The sequence below is a fragment of the Osmerus eperlanus genome, chromosome 4, assembly GCF_963692335.1.
Source record: "Osmerus eperlanus chromosome 4, fOsmEpe2.1, whole genome shotgun sequence".
NCBI classification, from domain to species: Eukaryota; Metazoa; Chordata; class Actinopteri; order Osmeriformes; family Osmeridae; genus Osmerus; species Osmerus eperlanus.
In genome coordinates, this window is record NC_085021.1 from 7458596 (window position 1) to 7478523 (window position 19928).

The window sequence follows — 19928 nt, forward strand, 5'->3', positions numbered from 1 at the left end:
CTCTTGGGATCCCAGAGCGATCCGAGATCAGATCACCGAACGGGACCGTGTGTTGTTAACTATTTAAATGTAGAACAAAAATGTAGCCTAGCATTGCGCGTTTATAGAGATCAAACTGAGAAGACGCCCGCCAACTTACCCTGGATAAATAGCTCTTGGTGGTAATACTTAGGCCTATTTCATACGAAACTGTGGGCTAGTTGATATCCACCACAACGGTATTTAACTTGTCGCAGTGGATAATCGTGCCGGATTAACGGAATCTAAAGGATTTAATTCATAATATTGTCATTTGCATCCGAATAATTTACCAGGTCAGTTCCACTTCTATAAAGCGGTTATAGTTTATGTGTGTAGAAATAGTCGACTTGTAATGTGACAGCCTTCTGTTTCACAGAATGCCATTGTCGGGGATTCATGCTTTTTATTAGGCTACTGTTCGAACATGTCATTGCAGGTGTAACTGGCATTCTGAATTATCCACAGAGAAATTCGACATAAGAAAACGATTGATGTTTCTCGACTTCCTATTGTAATAGCCTACTATCACCTACTTCGATCATGGGCTAATTAAGTTTCGATCTCAGTTGCTATACCTGCCTACCCCACTAACCTGTACTGTACGGGCCACGATGTATTATAGCCTACGTAGCGCAACTCCTATAATTTGGGTTTGTATCAATTTACATCATGGAAAGACGCTACAATATACATTAGTATTCTTTTCAACATTTAAAATCTCGGCACCATAACTTTACTTTGCCCTGCTAGACTCTCCCCTCCCGGATGTATAGCCACAGGAAAACACGGGGAGAGAGGGAGGGACAGAGGGGAAAGGCCGGAGATGCTGGAATGTTTTTGCATTATTTCCGCAATATCTTCACCATTTAGCGAAAATGTAGGCCTAATAGAGTGTTTAAAGAGGTATTTGTTGAAGGCTACACTTATTTTTCATAAATGTATATCTGTGATGATCTAGACCGGGTGTCCGCAAACGGGACAGACGCAGACCAGTGTTGTCAATGAGAAAGAAGGTATATAGCCTCGTCTAAACCAATTGCATGTTAACAAATAGGCTTAGCCTCAAATCCTGTTACCCGGACATTAAGACACGTATCTACAGATGTTTTTACAGCATTAGAAAGTGTCGTTAAGCATTAGGCTACCCTACATTATTGATGAAGACTTTCGATATGGGATGTCCCGTGTAAAATAATATGCACAGGAAGCGACCACTAATGAAACACGTTGCCTGACCAGTCGACAAGACCATCGAGCACAAACCCATAATCGTGCATGTGAGGTTCTAACCATAGTTTCCTGCCTCGAATGCGCATTTCTCATGAGAAGTGCTGGCTCATGTCATGCACCATGGGTGAAGAGAAATCACGTAGGCTAGCCTAGATTTCAAAACCGTGGGTTAAATTGCACAGAGACGCGGCAGCGAATATGCCTGCATGTCACCTGTGTTAGACGTAGCTCTGACCTTATGTTTTGTCGCGATTTGCGCTGATAGGAATATATAGTTAATGACACTGTTTATTATATGAAAAATATAGGCTATATTAACACTGTAGTAAACTAAATCACGTGTGTGATTACATTTATCACACCCACACACACAATATATTGGGGTTCTTTGTCAAACTGTTTGTTGGCTCATCTTTAATGTGGCCCAACAAAACCAGTTCTGGTTAGCCTATATGGCTAAAAGGGTGTCCCTAAGCAGGCCTTATTAAATTAAATTACCCCATTTACCGGGATCTGCTGTCATCAATGATAAGACTCAATGAATGTACAATGCCGCAGTTAAATGTTTTCAACATGCTTCTTACTGTCAAATTCCAACGCATGCAACTATTTTACATTTTTCTCTCTCTTTCTGTCTTTCTCCATCATTTCTTTTCTTCTGGATTACGAAGAGCTGACGGTAATAGATACAGGGAATGAGTGTGTGTGATGTGGGGACAGGAAGGCATAGGGAAGGGATTTTGTAGTTGGGCAGACTTTGTTCATTACTCATGCATCCTTAGGCTGCTGCACTGAACAACATGGCACTGAGTGCCCATTCCATTCTGCCACTGTGTGTCTGTATAGTGATGTTGTGTGTGTTCATATGCGTGTGTGTAGCTGGTTTCTAGAGTCTGAATGCTTTTGGATGAGTGTTTTGGTTCAAACAGTTCCTGACCTTTAGCAGGTGTGGTTACAAGCATCAGAACTTTCTTTTGGAAAACAATAGATGAGTCAAACAGAATACCCCACAATAAGTGGGGTATTCTTTAAAGTGAAATGTCTTACTGATAGAAAACAAAACTTTTGTGATAGTAATTGATACCAGGCATTATTTACACAAAGACTTCCACCATGATTGAAACCACTATACTTCACTGAGCATGGTAGGCTTATACGGATCCTTATTTTGAAACAAATCATTGCACACAGTAGTCCTACAGAAATATACGACCATCTCTTTCTCAAGTCACAAAAAGTACATTTGAACTCTTTGTTTATGAAACCATCATTCAAAACAACCACCCAGTCTAAAAGACAGCTCATCCAAACACCTTCACATGCAAAACTGAACGTCTTTGCGTCATATGTAAAACGATTTTCAACGTCATTTATACGTTGGTCTGTTCTCAAGATTATCGAGCCACAGACAGACAGACAGAGATTCCTGCCCTTTATCTGAAAGCTGAGCGGTTAGGGAGTCGGACTCGTAATCTGAAGGTTGCCAGTTCGATTCCCGGCCGTGTAAAATGACGTTGTGTCCTTGGGCAAGGCACTTCACCCTACTTGCCTCGGGGGGAATGTCCCTGTACTTACTGTAAGTCGCTCTGGATAAGAGCGTCTGCTAAATGTAAATGTAATAACGGGCTAGACCTGGTAGAGGACGGCGGGCATGAGAAAGCCAAGCACCTTGACAGGAACAGCATGTCTCTAACTGTCCGTGCCAATCTAAGCAACAGACAGTCGAGCAAAAGAGAGAGAGAGAGAGGAGGCATCGGAGGAGGCGGAGAAGGGCTGCAGATTTTAAATTCGGAGCTCCCCCCCCTCCTGCTTCTCCGCCGCCTTGTGAAGACCGCAGTTCCCGGCCATGTCTGTAACCGAGCAACCCAAAAATGGTTGTGTAGCGTGCTGAATAATAATAATAAAATCAGGTGGTCTTCCTGTCCTTCCTTGGCAGGAGTGTCTGGCTCATCACCACGGTAGCGCTGGTGATGAAACAGATCGCAGAGCAGGAGGGCTCTGCCCATGACTGCCTAGAGGTTATATGCAGCTGAACTGTTCATCCCATTGTTGACTTGATTTCCCAGGTAATCTTCAAGTCATTAAAAAAGGACTGAAACGGTAATAGTGTGGATGACTAGTGTCTGTTTTATGATTTGTTGGGCATTGGCCTGTGTTTTCGTTGCAGTGTGTCAGTAACACACTGTTGTTGAGACACTGTTTGGCATGTGGTCAGTCTGTACATGCTTGGTAGACATCTCATTACTCATGTTCACTGACATACCTTTGCCAAATACTTTCAGATACCAAGTGCATCTGATGAAGATGATTTTAGACCTGAGAACCATTCCAGCCTGACACAGTCCATGTCTATCAAACTGAATTCAAATTGATATAGAGCATGTTTTACTCTTTTAAAAGTTGTTCAATAAGTTATAGTGTATAATACGGTTCTTATTTGTGTACACTTATAATTATAGTACAGTATAAGATATTTGCATTGCTGTTGACACAAATCTGTTTTAGCATGCTTGTACCATGCTCAGTCTTCCAAGGGTTTTTACCCCCACCTCAGAAGATTTGCATGGTCTGTCTGCTCATGCTAGTTTAACAGATAAGCCTCAGACTGAAATCCTTCAGATGTGCATGTGTGAAGCATTTTCTCTTCTTTTAAGAATGCTTGAACCTAAGAATGAATAAATTAAGAATCTCTGTTTCTTCATCGAATAACATTTACTAATCATTCTTTCCCACAGACAGAAAGTGAGCGGTGAATGAAATGAACTCAGCAACCTTGGCATTTCATTATATGAACTGGGAGAACATGCTAATGAGGGGGGTGGGGATCAAATCCAGAGACTGGTCTAAAGTGAAGTCCCTCAACCCCCCCCCCCCCCCCCCCCCGCACTATCCCGCAATATAAAACAGATCAGAGCTCCCTGTTAGAGAAGTCTTGAGGAAAGCTCTTAATTTATGATTATTAGTAATTCTTCTTAGATTAAGCCCATCCTCTATTCTGAGATGTGTTGGAGTACTGAGTCACTACGTTTTGAATTTAGCTGAAAGACTCCAAGGGATGAATGGCTTTTGTTGAGGATTCTAAGGTCGGACACAAAGAGAGGGGAACTGTGTCTGTGTGTGTGTGTGTGTGTGTGTGTGTGCGGGCGCTCCTGTGGCCTAGGGGCACAAATGAGGAGCCGTAACTGGAACAGAGGCAGAAATATTTTGGCGTAGCTGCCTCTCCCTTCAGGCCTGCAGTAGAGGAAGAAACCCGGAGGAACAGAACAACGACACAAACACAACAATAAATAAGCTCTTACATGCTAGCACACAGGAGTACAATTTACAAATGGCTCTTGACTTATTTTGGCCTGAAAGTAAATTACTTTGAGTGAATTGCTCGAAGATATAGGACAGTAAATTGGGTGAACATTCAACTTTGTGTGGATAAAAAAAAGGTTTATTTTCTATTACTACTACTTATTTTATATATTTTTATTATTATTATTTCTGACTAAAACAATGCATCCGCTCCTACGCTGTTTAGACCGTTAATGTACTCTTGCCTATATGACTGCACGCACACAAAAACACAGAATTAGTGCAGTGTCCCCCTGCCATCATGAACAAAAGGTTGATTTGGTGTGTGTGTGTACTGCAGACCAGATTTAAACAATAGTGCTGTTTAAATGCATGGCAGAAGTCATATCTTGAATCTTTCTGTTGAATACGATATTGCTCCGTCAACACACATGAATAACTGGAGTTAATTTGTGTTTAAACATGGGACACTCACTGATCTTTATCACAAACATCAGCTGTGCTGTGTCGTTTTTATAAAATGCTTTTGTTCTAGATACATTTACTATAACAGTTCTAGCAATTTTCCTGACACATTTACCCCTTAATGGTATGTTTGCTCTTGGCAGGGAGCACAGCATGTGAGGATACTTAGATACAGAATGTTTAGGTTTGGCCAATCTTTTGCTGCAATGCGTTTTCAGCATTTGTCATGCATCCATTGTGTTGATGATGACACGGTTGTGGTTGATAATGAGGAGTAACGATCGTGGTCGTTAAAGTGAGGATGTCTGTGTGATTCCAGGCCCCTGGGCCCCAGCCTGCGTTGGCGAGATGGACAGGATGAAGATCATCAAGCGGAGGTTGTCCATGTCTCTACGCAGCGCGCGGCCTGTTGACGATTCGCTTTCTGAACTGGCCGAGCAGATGACCCTGGATGAGCCATCTGCCTCCAGAGACAATGGTGAGAAACAAACACAACTGTTTTAGAGAGGAGAGTCGTGACGGGCCCATGGACCTGTTATGTCAGGCCTCACACACACAGTATACCCAGGTGGAGGGGGACTAGATGTGGGGTGAGGTGTGAACCATCTGTGTGTGTGTGTTTGAATCTCCTCATGACGCAGGTCAGAACAGCAAGAGGAGCTCCCTCTACCATGCAAGCTGTTCTCTAACCCTTGCGTCAGACCCTCATGTTCTAGCCTTCAGTAGCATTTGATTTGACTGAGAGCTGTGTTAGAGTAACGATGTGTGTGAGAACATGTTATGACAGACCCTGTCATTTTCAAGCAGGCTGGGTGGATATCCAAACTGACCAAAATGTAAAAAAAAAAAAAAAAAAAACTGCGGCCATTTTCATTAAATTAGCTCAAAAGGATTCATTAAACACATTGTATAAAATTGGCACAAACAGTATTGTGGGTACACTGCATGACGACAGTTGAAGGAGAATGCATTTTCTCATTTTCCTTGATGTATTCTCTTTCTAGTGACAATATCATGAATCATTCCCATATAGTTACAATTCCAATCCCATTCCCATGGTCATCGCTTGTTGATGTTATCCTCGCCATCCCCACCCTGATTTTCCCATTTCACTCCTTCACATCTTTCTTCTACTGCAGTTTATAACATCCTCTACTGTTGCAAACGCTGGAGTTGCAGGAGTTCAAATCCAGAGAGAAAAGAGAAAAGGGAGGGCAAAAAGGGGACGTGAGGAGAAACAGGAAACTTCCAACTGCTCTACATTCCCAGTACATCTCAATCTTGTCCCGCCACCCATCTCTCTGCCTTCACATGTCTGACATTTCTGTCGCCGAAGCTTTAGCGGTGAAGTTGTTGAAAAAGGTCCACATGTTTCCAAAGGCGCTAATTGGAAAGCTAGCTGAACGTAGAGGAGCTTGTCATCCACACTTTCAGAGTCAGTTTTTGCCATGACCTCCATGTTTAGTATTGCGTCCCATGTTGAGAGTCGGGGAATGATTAGGGCCAGCTGTGTTTTGAGATAATATGCGACAACAATAGGGGGGATTAGGGGACATAGAGGAGGACTACACACACACAATAGAAGGACGATCCCTGGAAAGGCTACAGTAGACACAGACACTCACAGATTTTGGCGGCACAAGATAAGAAATGTGCCTGCTGCCACCACTTCCAGCAAAACACTGTAACAAGTTGTCAAACAGCCTCATTTAGCTGATAACTACAGAGAACGGTTAAGCTGATGAGGGGCTATTTACTCACTGCATTGTGTCACTCATTTCCTCAACCCTCAGGCATTTCACAGAACCCTCATGCTTCCATGATACTATCACTCCCATCATACACCTATCATGCACCTTTCCGTTGTACATCAAAGATCATCATCGACATTGTCAATCAAAGGTTGCTCCATTCCTGTATTTCTTAGTCTAGTGTCTACCACCTAGCATGCTACAACTGGAATTCCCCTTTTTGAATTGAATCCGCATCTCTTTCTCTCTGTTTCTGACTGTCTGTCTAGATGTGTCTGTCTGACCATCACTCTGTCTATGTTCATGTGCTTCTCTGTCTTGATCTCTGGACTTTGATCCAGCTGCTGTCACCAGCTACCAACACATCACCTCTCCTACTGTACAGATCATCTCCTCCTCTCCTCCTATTCTCCTATCTCCTCCATTGTAGCCTTTATGGTCATGTCTGCCAGTGTACATAGCCAGTCTACCTAATAGTCATAGCAAACATTGACCGTCTCTCGTTCAGAGTTATTACTGCTATCTCTACCCAGTTCTTTATCTGCTGTTAGACACACTGTTATTACCTCTCTTTCTGGTCTCTCTGTGACCCTCTCCTTCCTCCTTCTTTTGTCCTTCCCCGTGTCTCTTCTCCTCCTCCTTTCCTCTGTCCTCTTCTCCCATCCCGGTGCTCCTCCCCCTCCTCCTTTCCCCTCTCTCTCTCGCTCTCCCCTCCATCTCTCTCAGAACCTATGGTGGTGTGTGCTGTACATCCCCCCGCCTCTCACAGCGCTCCCTCCTTCCTGCGTCAGTACGCCGGCCACCTGGGCCGAACTGCCCTGCGTAGAGAAGCTGGAGGGCTGGACAGAGACAGGCCCTACCTCACCCTGCACAGGACCGGATCTCTCGGTACACACACACACACACAAACACAATCACACAAATCACATGCCGATGAGCACACACACATATTCCCTCACCTGTAACCAGCGTCTGTACGCCCACACGGCACATGTATGCGTAGAGATGCCGAGGACAACTATGCACTGCAGTACAACTTTCCAAAGGTTTGCACCCCATCCTCTTGACCCTCTTTTAACCACTGCTTTTTTTGGGGGGGTAGCAACCATCTGACTTGTGTCGATGTTGTTCCTCTGTTCTTCCTTTGTTGCGTATCTGACACGGTGCTATGTCTGCCTCCGGACTCAGTGCTTTCAATCCTTTTTCTCATCTGAGGCCTGTGTGGTGCAGACACCCGTCTTATGTCTGGAGTCAGCGTCATCCTCTCTTAATTAAGAGCATAGAGCTTTCATGTCTTTGTGCATGTGAGCTACGGCTGAGCCGTCAGGACAGAAGCCGCCCCCTGGTGGTGGAACACACACACACACACACACACCCTCTCACACACACACACACACACACACACTTAAGCACACACCAGTTAAAGTTTGGACTTGACAGAGGGACAGCATTGGTGTGCGTTGCCTGGATATTCTTTAGCATTCACAATTATATATATTTTTTACGTAGAACATGTATTTGAATGTCTTTAAACCCTCACACACACACACACACGCCCTGTCCGCCCCTGGTTAGGGGCCAAGGAATCCCAGGAAGCTCATTTCTCTCTGTGGGAGTGGGGTTGAAGTAGGAGAGAGAGAAGCGGGGGGGGGGGGGGGGCGCAGCGTGAGTCGGGGTGCAGGGGAGGGCAAAAAACGGGTAGGCGGAAATGAGAAAGGGCTGCCACGTCGGATGTCTGAAGAACGGAAAGGGGAAGGGTGAGTGGGTGCTTTCCATCTTAGGAAATGTCACCATCTTAATGGACTCTCCTGACACCTGGGCCCAGGGTATTACAGAAAGACCTGCTCCACAACCACTTGGCTCACTGTACTCGGTCTCCATACGCCTATAAGACTGGAGAAATGTCGGCCACCAGACTCGGCCCAGCTAAGGAGGTTCACTGGGGAGAATGAGAGAGAGCGGGAGAGAGAGAGAGAGAGAGAGAGAGAGAGAGAGAGAGAGAGAGAGAGAGAGAGAGTGAGGGATGGAAGGCAAGGGAGAGATTTAAGGAAAATAGAGCGAGAGAAAAGGGAGAGCTCGAGAGAAATACAGAGAATGAAGAATGAGATCACGCTCTTTGTACTGGCGGCGCTGCTTAACTGCACTACTGCTTCCGTCACTGCTCCAGAGGATTCTCAAGTTGTCCGGCAGACTTGACGTAGGTTCACTTTCGAACTAAAGAGATAGTGTTGAGATGGGTGGGTGTCTGATGTTGCTCTCAGAACCAGGAGGTGTGTGTGCCCCCACTGGTGGTCTCGCTGACTCATTGCGTCCCACTCAGCAGTCTAGCCACGTCCCCCTTTAATGGAGCAGCATGATGATGCAATTGCTCCTCTACCGCACTAAAGAGATTACCCTCCTCTCTCCGTTGCGCCCACCCACCCCCTCCCTTCTCCTCCCTCTCCCCCGTTCCGTTCCTTCTCTTTCCCTATCCCGGTCTCCCTCTCTTCCCACTCTTGATGCCCTTTCACGCTGCTCTTCCTTTCTCTCTGTCTCTCCCTGCCTCTGTCTCCTCTCGCCCGCCGACCCTTCCTGATTCAAACGAAACACACTTTTCATCTCTCTGAGTACATCTGTTTGGGGGGGGGGGGGGGGCGCTAAAGAACAGTTGATGTGCGTGGATGAATGCTGATTAAGGTTACTGGTTGGAGCGACAGGGCTTTTAGACTCATGTGATTCATCTGTCACTCTCATAGCCTCTCGCCCGTCTCACTCACCTACTGTGGCGACACTAATAGCAACACAGCTGTCAGTCTGGCCCGTCTTTTGCTTCCACATTATCTCTCCATTCCCCTTCACCCTCCCTTACTGGGGATTAGAAGTCCATCACGCAGACAAGGAAAAGCGGCCGACTGGCCAAAACTGTGAATGCCCTACATTCCTATATTGTACTTATAATTTCTCTCCTATTACTATCTCCCCTCCCCCCCCCCCCCCACACATTCCTCTCCTTTATCCCAACCGTCCCCTCCTCTTCCCTCCACCCTCTCTGTCTCCACTTCCCTGCCCCACCCCCTCCCATGTTTCTCTCTTTGATCTTATTTAATAAGAATAACGGAATGCTTATGAATTTCTCTCATAATTCGACTTTTAGGTTTGGTGTCATTAGCAGGACTGGGCCTAACTGGTCCGGCCAGGCCAGGATAAACTGGGAAGGGTTAGACAGGAAAAGGAGGATGGAATTGCAGAAATATATGAGAAAAAAAACAAATATAAATAAAACGAGGGAGATACTGTAGGGCCTCTGGTCTCTCAGTAATTGAATAATAAGCTTCCTCAGACACAGATAAAAGGTTTAGAGGTAATTACTAGAGCCTCGACGCTCCCTTTCCTCCAGCCTGTGTGCATGCATGCTGCCAAGGCCTTACGGAATCCTCCACTCGTTTTTAGCATTTTCGAAACACTTCCGAAAAAAATGTGCCTGCCATTATGTTATTCAAAGGGATAAATAAACATACAGGGAAAAAAACAATGGAAATGAGAGCCAGTCATTGGTGAGATTTTGAAGAGAAGGACGAGGCAGAAGCGGCATGGGAGAGAGGGAGGGAGGGATGAAAATGGAGGTGGAGAGAGATGGATGAAGGGAGGAAGGTGATGGAAGGAGTGCCTTTGTCCTTGACTCCACATACATCCAGAGGTGTTTAAACAGCTTTAAGATCAAGGATGCTGCAGTCTGTGTGCGTCAGCATGTGTTCAGTATGCGTGCACTTAGCCCCATCATTATGCTGTATTGGCATGGGAGTGTTCTCTATGTGCAAAAGACTATGTGCAAAAGACTTTCTGTTGTTTAATGTGGCCTGGCACTTTATTTTTCACCAGGAAAAATTGGGAGCTATTAAGGGTTAAGTAATAGGCTTGAACGTGTTTAAAATGACCAATGTTGCCATGAAACATTTAAGAAGCTATGTTTGAGACTCCTATACAACCAATTTTAGTTTGGCACTTTTTATCTATTACGGATTGAGTTCTTTTAAATCTATTTCAAATGAAAAGTGCTTTTTTTTCCATCATCAAATCAGTGCACTGCTGTTGCCTTTCTCTGAACAATGAACAAAAGAATTCTTAAATTAGCAACTACATCACCAGGTGGACAATAGTGTGCATTAAAGAGTGACTAGCTGGAACCCACCACAGTAGCAGAAGACACAGGACTATTTATTTATCTCTAAATGTGTTGACTATTAGTTCCACAAAATCTGATCTGAAGGGAATACAAGGAAAGAGTTCCAAGAGCCACCCACACCTGACTCTGGTAGAGAATGTGCAATTCAATCTGAGGATTGTGTTTGTGCTTGGGGATCCCTGAAGGTGTGTTAAAATGATCCGCCCACAGAGTCACACTAACATAGCTGTCCTCACATGTCTTCAAATGTACTTGACACTCGGTTCCAGATTTTGACAGGAACAGTCTCGAGTGGAGACAATCAGTGTGGCACCTCTGCATGCTATGAAAAGACGAGCTTCATAGATGTTTTGTTGATCCTCAAGGCCTTCTCCTTGTCGGCAGTTGTTCACGCAAATACCTCAGCATTCTGGGAAGTCTGCTAGCCAATATGTGGCTCATCTGAATTTTGGCACAGCCTTTATAACTCTGGCACTCTCACAGATTAACTGATATGAGACCAGCTGGCTAAGAAAACATTAAACCCAAGTTTAAGGAAAATTGCTTTCCAAGGATGCTATGTTGACTATGTTGGCAAGTGCTCTCACTATTGCTCTACGAATCGATGGCAGCTACAGAACATACTTCTGAAATATCATCACTACAAACATTAAGGCAAGTAGCTATTGAGCCGACTTTCTCAACATCTCATTGCGAACAGTAATTGTTAGAAATGTACAGCAATGTACATTCAATGTATTACTTAATACTGGTAGTCAGGTGGCTGAGCGGTGAGGGAATCGGGCTAGTAATCCGAAGGTTTGCCAGTTCGATTCCCGGTCATGCCAACTGACGTTGTGTCCTTGGGCAAGGCACTTCACCCTACTTGCCTCGGGGGAATGTCCCTGTACTTACTGTAAGTCGCTCTGGATAAGAGCGTCTGCTAAATGACTAAATGTAATGTAAAATGTAATATTAAGTCAATTTCTATATCTGAGAACATGGCCAAGATATGGGTATGGGACTGAGAAGCAGGTGATCATTAGAGAGAGAGACACGCGAGGGAGATCAAGATGGAAAGAAAGAGAGAAAAGTATGGAATGGGAGTGATGGAGGGAGCCTGAGCCAGAGAACAGTGTAGACCGTGATGCTGGACCGGGCTGGGAGGAGCCTAGAGACCAGGAGGAGCGGAGCAGTCCGAGCATGCTGATTTGATTGTTAAAGGGAACGCCACTGAAACAAGGGGAAACAACAGCGGGAGCTAGATAGAGAATAGGGAGCCCAACAAACCAAAAAACATTGTACTGTTGCTTTTCAGATGGCTTTTTGACATGATCCATTTGTGAGTGTGTCTGGGTCTGCTTCTTTAACAGCGTGCCTACCCGTGCTGCGTTTGACCTTCTGTAAGCAACCGCAGAGAGAGAGAGAGAGAGAGAGAGAGAGAGAGAGAGAGAGAGAGAGAGAGAGAGGAAGAGATGGAGGGTGTGTCTAAAGGTAATATGAGATAGACTGGAGTAGTTGAAGAGTTCTCCCCGGTTGGAGTGTGTGTGTGTGAGAGAGCAAGGTGTGGTGTCTCCTCTCTGTGGACTGCGCTGCTCTGGAGGTAGTGAGACAGTTTGAGGACGACCTACATCCCAACAGGCAGTGAGCGCTGGTCGGGTCCGAGTTTTTCCCGTAGGTTTCGAATGTGCTTTTGAGAAACCTCGACACAGGTGTTTTCTGAAAGAAATGGACACTTCAGGGAGCCCCCAGGCTGGTGTTCTGGAGATGGGTGACAGTGTAGGGGACTTGAGGCGTGGGGACAGGGGGAGGATCGGGGAGAGGAAAGCCCCTCAGAGGCTCTCGCCCTTCCGCATGCTCCACAGGCGTGACACCTGCTACCCACCTGGCAGCCACATCGGTGAGTTACCCCCCTCCCCTCCCCCCCAATATTGATGCTCACTGGTTCACATGCCCTTTGACATACTACTTAAATCCCAGTATGTATGAAATACTACATACTTTAATATGTTTTATCGGAAATACTACTTACATTATGTGACATTTCACATTTGAGTCAGGTGGCTGAGCGGTTAGGGAATTGGGCTAGTAATCCGAAGGTTGCTGGTTCGATTCCCGGCTGTGCAAAATGACGTTGTGTCCTTGGGCAAGGCTTGCCTCTGGGAGAATGTCCCTGTACTGTAAGTCGCTCTGGATAAGAGCATCTGCAAAATGACTAAATGTAAATGTAAATTTGAAATTAGCACAATGTATGTGAATAAGAATGGGGACACAAATGATCAGTTTGAAACTATAGTTCACAAGCTAAACAGAACTTTCACCTATTAACAGATTATGAGTTGTAATATCTTGAAGTGGTAACTGTTAAGTCATGCCCACACCCTAGTGTTCTATAGAGTTGAACAAAACCAGCACAATGACAGGAGAACTCCTTGTCACGTTTATTTGTAAAAAGATACATATATTTGTCACTAAAAGTACATGTTGGAACCTTTTTACCTCTGTGTTTACTCAACCAAATGAGATCATGACTTCTTAGACTAGCAGGGTTGTGACATAACAGCAATACTGGTTATTGTGTGTGTGTGTGTGTGTGTGTGTGTGTGTGTAGTATGGAGATATCCTGGTTAAATTTCCTCATGGTCTGGTGTCACTTACTCAGCTCCGGTGTGGAAACAGTGTTAGTTTCTAATGTGATCATGGCTCTATTCTACATGTGGTTTATGTTTCTAATGTTGCATCTTAATTCTCTACACACACTCACACACATGCTCACATTTTGTGCAGATGTTACAAAGTTAATGGGCAATTAATCAGCACATGTCAGTCAACAGATGTGCATGTATGTCAAGATATACAATTTACATGGCAGGGCTCCAGACTAACTTGTTGCCTTGGTTGCACTGGTGCGCCTAACTTTTTTATTTAGGTGCACCAGCACAAAATTTAGGTGCACCCAAATGTTTCCTTGCGTCGCCACAATTTCAAGGTCACCTTTTTATCACGCTCCATATACATTCATATATATTATGTAAATGATCTTAAACAAGAATAAGGTGTAGGTAAATATTTTTTTTATTTGAAGCACAATCATACTGTATATATATATAAAAACAAATCTTTTAAGTGCTTCACTGAGCTACCAAACTAAAACATTTTAAGCAAAATAAAACATTTCAAAATAGAAAGTGCTACAGTTTAAAAGTGCTTCCCTGATCTGAGACCTAACATTTCATGGCTCAAAGTCTTATAGCGGGTCCCACCTTGCTGTCCCATGCCCTTCAGATGGCCAACACCTGTAATTTGGCCTTCTTGCCCTATGGCCTTGGCTAAATCATCTTGCCACACTCTCCCTAGCATCAAAATCCTAGCTCCATGGGTTAGCTCCGTGGCCCAGCTTCGTAACTCAGGGGTCCGCAATTCATTTTTACAAGGGGCCACATGAGAAACCTGAAATGTGTTGGAGGGCCTCATCAATTCGCTCACTATTCATTTTCTCCCATTGTAAAAAGCAGTAAAGTATATATTTTGATTAGCTGCTACTGGTTATCAGAAGAATAAGGATATTCTGTAAATATTTATATAAATATTTTAGATTTTGGTGTAGGTCAAATAGGAAAGATTATAGAAGTAATAAACAGTATAAACAACAACAGTGTTTCATTTTATTTGTAACCAGTTAATCTTCACAAACACTGAAAAGTTGTTTTGCAGTATGTTAAAGATGTGGAATTGATCAACTTTATACAAAAAGCAATACGTTTTTTCAGTTCATTTTGTTCTGTGAGAGAAATCCACTGGGCTTGAACAAGTGCATCGAAATCTGTCTGAATGTCTGAGGTGGATATGCGAAGGACAGCTGACAAGTAATGATCAGGGTCTGCAGTTCAACTAGCAAACCATCAGCCCGCGCCCACTGAATCAGTCAAGTTCTTATTATGTCCGCGTTAGTTTTTTTTCTTCACAGTTTTCACTTTGACCTCAGTAAACAGATACTTAGAAGTCCATGTCTTGTTAAAAGTTAATCAGTGGCAAAGTTTTTCATTTTCGAGGGCTAACCAACAGCTAACTCTCCTGTCGGTGAGGTTGCGCAAGCGCACATATGTAAATCGCCTGATCACTGTAGTCTTTCAGGACTACATATTTACTACCGCTCAACACATTTATTTATTTTAAATTTTTGATTTACCTCACGTGGGCCGGATTGAGACAGCCTGTGGCCGGTTATGGCCCGCGGGCCGTACAATGCCCAGGTCTGCTAAACTGACTCTCTGGTGGTGAGGTCGTAATTTCAATCACACAGCACGGAGCTACAGGAATATCTGGACCACAGCCAATCAGAGGCAAAGACCCGCCACATCTCTGTCTCTGATTGGTTTAGACCACGATATGATCCAACCATGAGTGTCAGTTCCGTTTTAGGATAACAAACGCTTCGTTTGTGGAGAGACAGCGGATGCGAGGAGGTTAGGTGCACCGGTGCGACCTAGGAACAAATTTAGTCGCACCCGTACACAAGCCCTCTAGAGCCCTGCATGGGTAGGAAAGTATTTACCTCAAAGGGGATCAAGTTAATATCATTGAGACACACTGAAAACACGATGAAATCCGTTTTTTTGTGTACTGCTATGTGTTACTTCTGTGTCATTAAGAGCCATAGTTTCTACCATTCTCTGAAGGAGAAGCCAGGGCCTTCACCTCTATTAAGTTTTCACAAACTCCCCACAACTATACTCTTTTAGGCACTGTAGACACTTCAGCCAGATACTGTAATTGTCCAGAACCCCATTGTGGTTGTTTGACATACCGGAAGCTTCTGATGTACCATGTCGTTGGCATTCACATTTTCAATTCCTTTTTGTTTGTGACGCACACAACCCAAACAGGAAAATTACAGTTTAAACCTGACTCATGACATGTCATTTAAGTATTTCATTCTATTTGAGCAGTGGCATATTACCTTACTTAATGTTTTGAGTTTTATTTTGTGACAACTAATGCATACAAACATGGAAAAAAGACTTGTAACCATGGTATTGATTTATCATTTCCGTTTTTTATCGCTTGAATTTTGTCAGGAAAAGACTTACAAAGATGAGGGTCAGAAGTTCAAGTTCAAGTCTTTTATTATCATAATTGTATTACAGAATATGCCATACTGACAAACATAATGTGTCGACTGCCTGGCTGCTTGGACGCCTAACAATTCACATTACAATAGCTTTGTTTGTCAAAGTCATGAGTAAAAAGCCCCCGTCAATTTGTAGTTAACCCTAAAAATGGTTCTCTTCCTCCCTTTCTAACACACATAAACATATACACTACAATGTAAAGAATTTCCCGAAAGCAGAAAGAATAAGAAATGCAGAGGTCTTATGGTGTTACTCAATACTCAAAGCTTACTGGCGCTCAGCAGGATATCTGCACTGCATCTGCATGCTGTATGTCTGTGTACATGGTTTGTTTGCATTCTACCTCCCTTTATTTGTCAACCAATGAAGGAGAATGGAGATGAAAAAGACTGCACCCATAGCAGTGCACCCAAACTGAGTCTGAATCCTCTATAGGTACAATGAGTGCTTACGTGAGTTGTATGTATAGAACTAGCATAACAAAATTCAGATGACACGGTGGCATAGTCAAGTGCAAAATGAGTTAAGGAATAATTAGTTTTGCTGGAGTTAGCATCTTTGAGCATGTTAGCCTTTGTTGCCAGATACAGGATCAGCTAAAGGTGCCAGTATGTTTAGAAACAATAAACAGTCTGTGGTTATAATTTACAACATTTAGTGATGTTTGGTCCTCTTCAGACTAAGTCATCGGATCCTTGTCAACTTTATGGCTTGTGTGTGTGTGTCTTTCTTTGTTTAGGTACAGCATGTTTTGTTTTTGTACTCATTGCCCTCCATAGTACCAGGAGAGATATTACCCTTAACCCCCTTTTAAACATATAGGCTTCACCCTCCCGCCTCAGACCTTCTCCATTAAGTAAGAACCCTTGAAAATGACCTCAGATCAGCCTCCGAGGTCTCTTCACAACATGACCCTCCTCCATCTCTGACAGACATCTCCTTCTTTCTCACGGACTTCTGTGCTGCTCCAATCATTTAGGGGGCTTATGGCTGGACTGGAAATGGTAGAGAAGTGATGTTGTGAGAGTTACAGTACTCCTGGTAAACACTATTATATTATATATTTTTTATAATACATACATTTTTTAACTGTATGTAACTTTTCAATGTAAGGTATGTACAACTGCGTTTGATTCCGTACTTTTCAAAATGGCAGCCGGCAGGTTTTACCGGTTTGTATCCTGTCGTAAAAGTTGAAAAGCTCAACCTTTGGGTCCGTACGAATGGCTATGACAAATTAGAACACAGATGTTATCCAACTCCTGCACGGTAAGCCTATCAGTATGTAGCACAGACATTTGGACCACGCCCACCCTCTGCAGACAGATCCGTAATAATACGCACCAATATAAACCAGACGACAGGAGAGACTCAGCCACCTTCCTTCTAGCCTATACCTCTGATTGTCCCCATCTCAACACAACCCCCCCACCCCCCACCAGGCACAACCTAATCTGTGAAAGCTGTCTGAGACTCCAACCATGAAGAGAAGGAAACTTAGTGTGATGGAGAGAGAGCCCTTCCTCCCCCCCAACCGCACACACACAAAAAATTCATAAAAAATTATAAAAAATATGCCTCAAGGTAGTAATTTGTATCTGTAATCACATTGTTTGAGATACTGGATGAATTGTGACAGCTCCCCCCCCCATCAGAGAGGGGGAGTTGCAAACATCTTCATGACAGTACGCCTGCACTGCTTACATGATATCAGGGCTCCAGGAAATGTCCCTGGAGAGATACTGGACCACCAAGTAGGTTTTTGCACCAGCCCTAAATCTAACAAAGAGCTGGGTGATCAACTGAATCAGGAATAATACCAGGGACTGAAGGGAAAACGTACAGCAATATAACTCTCCACATCAAATGCTAGGTAGAACAGGCCTAAACAAATGAAAATGACTGTGTCACGAACGGGTCATTCACCGTGTTGTGTGGATGTGTGCTTGCAGGTATTGTCCATGAGAATGTGAAGATGGGCTCCGACGGTGAGAGCGACCAGGCGTCTGGGACGTCTTCTGATGAGGTCCAGAGCCCAGTCAGGGTGCGCATGAGGAACAATCACCACCGACGCATCTCTAACGAGGTACTGGGCCCCGGGGACACGCGCACCCACACACCCAAACACCTCCGAGAGCAGCTGACTGTGCCTGGGGACAGTATGATGTCATGATCTATGCTGAGGGAGGGTCACGATTACTAGACTGACACTCTGTTACCTGAACGCACACTTCAGTCAGACCACAACAGACGAACGTCTGAAACCTCAATTGTATGTGTGTGTTGCAGTGTGTGGTATGCGCTTCTACATCTGGGAGGTATGGGAGGTATGTGTTGTGCTTGTGTGTTCATTTATGTCTTTGTGAACGTGGGTTTCGTGTGTGTGTGTGGGGGGGGGGGGGCAGCTGCAGAGTGATGAGAGCAGCAGTATTGCAGGAAATGCCTCTGGACATACAGGCTGCTCTGTGGTTGTGAACAGTGGACTGGGCTAATTTAGACCATGTTTACCTCAGAAAGAGAAGGGGCGGGGGTGGGGGGTGGGTTGTAGAATAGAGATAGAGAAGAAGGGAGATATGTTTGATAGCAGAAATAATCATGTGTAGTGCAATGATAAACCAAGAGATGAAGCACACGGAAGGGAGAGTGGTGGAGACATACAGTATCAGAGAAAAGGAGGGGTGAGGGGGGTAGACATTCAGTTTCCTCTCGGCCATTCTCCCCCTCTACATATACCCCCCCCCCCCGCCCCCCCTTTGCCCATCTGCCTTCAGCCCCTCAGGAGTCTGTCTAACCCTCTCTCCTCACTTCCCTTCCATCCCCCTCTTCCTCAGAGCGTGGGGTGGGGGTATTCTGCCATTTGATGTGTCTGTTTCCCTCTCTCTCGTTCTGTCAGTTGGTGAGTGGACAGTGATGTGGCAGGCCAGGGAGATTCACTAGGCAAAGTGTGTGTGAGAGTATGTGTGTGTAGAGGATTAACGTTCAGAAGGACAATGAAGGACCTAATACAGCTGTTCTGCATTGTGAGTATGAGGGCATGTGTGTGGGTCTGATTACCATGGATTATATTCCGAATACTTCACTGTTGAACACAATGTGTGTAGTAAATACAGAGTGGTACTTGTGTTATAAATTCATGTAGTACATCAACCTAGATGTTTAATAATTTATTCTAATTTATATTTGGATATTGTTTGCACCCGGTTTCATTATCTCACTGGCACTGGCGGTACACACAAGCGACACGTGTACGCCTGCGTGTGTCTGTTCGTGTGGGCAAGCTTGTGTTTGTGGTTTGAGCAGTCACAGTTTTTAAGGTAAAGGCTCATATGTGTTCCACCATGTTGTGTTTGCCATACAGATGTCAACGCATCTGTTGAAACGTACACACACATACACACACACGTCCTGTGGGGCTAGTCTGTCCACGGTTGCTATGGTAACTGGGCGTGATTGGCACTTTGTAGTTGTGTCCTTCAAGACAGAATGTAGCGACGCACGCTCGACTGAAGTTCAGCACTTTCCGATCAGGAGTAGATTCATTCAACCAGACTTCCCCCTAAATACTGATCGAAAACCAGTGTCTAAATAACAAGTGTTAGGAATTGAGAGGTGCCTATAGACAGTTTGTGATTGTTTCTCTAAAGGATGTGAACAAGCCTTTCGCCGTGTAAACCGTCTCTTTACATGTGATCCGTTGAATCCCTCAAGGGTCGCGCAGCTCTCACATACATATACAAATCCAAAGTTGCCTCGCTCAACTTCTGAAGATCTACAGACCTGAAGAACCCCTGAAGAATAGTTTGAGCCTCTGGTACACACTGCCCCACTTAGACTAGATCACACTGTGGGAAGCATATGAAGACACTGCAGTTCGAGTGACTCGGGGCA

The 19928-nt window shown here is 44.4% G+C and overlaps 1 protein-coding gene across 6 annotated transcripts in view; it reads left to right on the forward strand.

The window, feature by feature from the left end:
- LOC134018498 (cyclin-dependent kinase 17-like) overlaps positions 1-19928 on the forward strand; it is a 35263-nt gene continuing 15335 nt past the window's right edge. For 3 of the 6 annotated variants that reach the window (XR_009929945.1, XM_062458462.1, XM_062458463.1), the window contains exons 1-4: positions 1-314; positions 5336-5494; positions 7494-7655; positions 17993-18126. Coding sequence is in view for 5 of the 6 variants with exons in the window: in XM_062458462.1 (XP_062314446.1) it covers positions 5365-5494; positions 7494-7655; positions 17993-18126 (426 nt within the window). In the remaining variant the exon portion in view is untranslated. Of the gene's footprint in view, positions 315-5335; positions 5495-7493; positions 7656-12338; positions 12809-17992; positions 18127-19928 lie in introns of those variants that run through there. The other 3 variants (XM_062458465.1, XM_062458467.1, XM_062458464.1) reach the window with 2 other exon arrangements.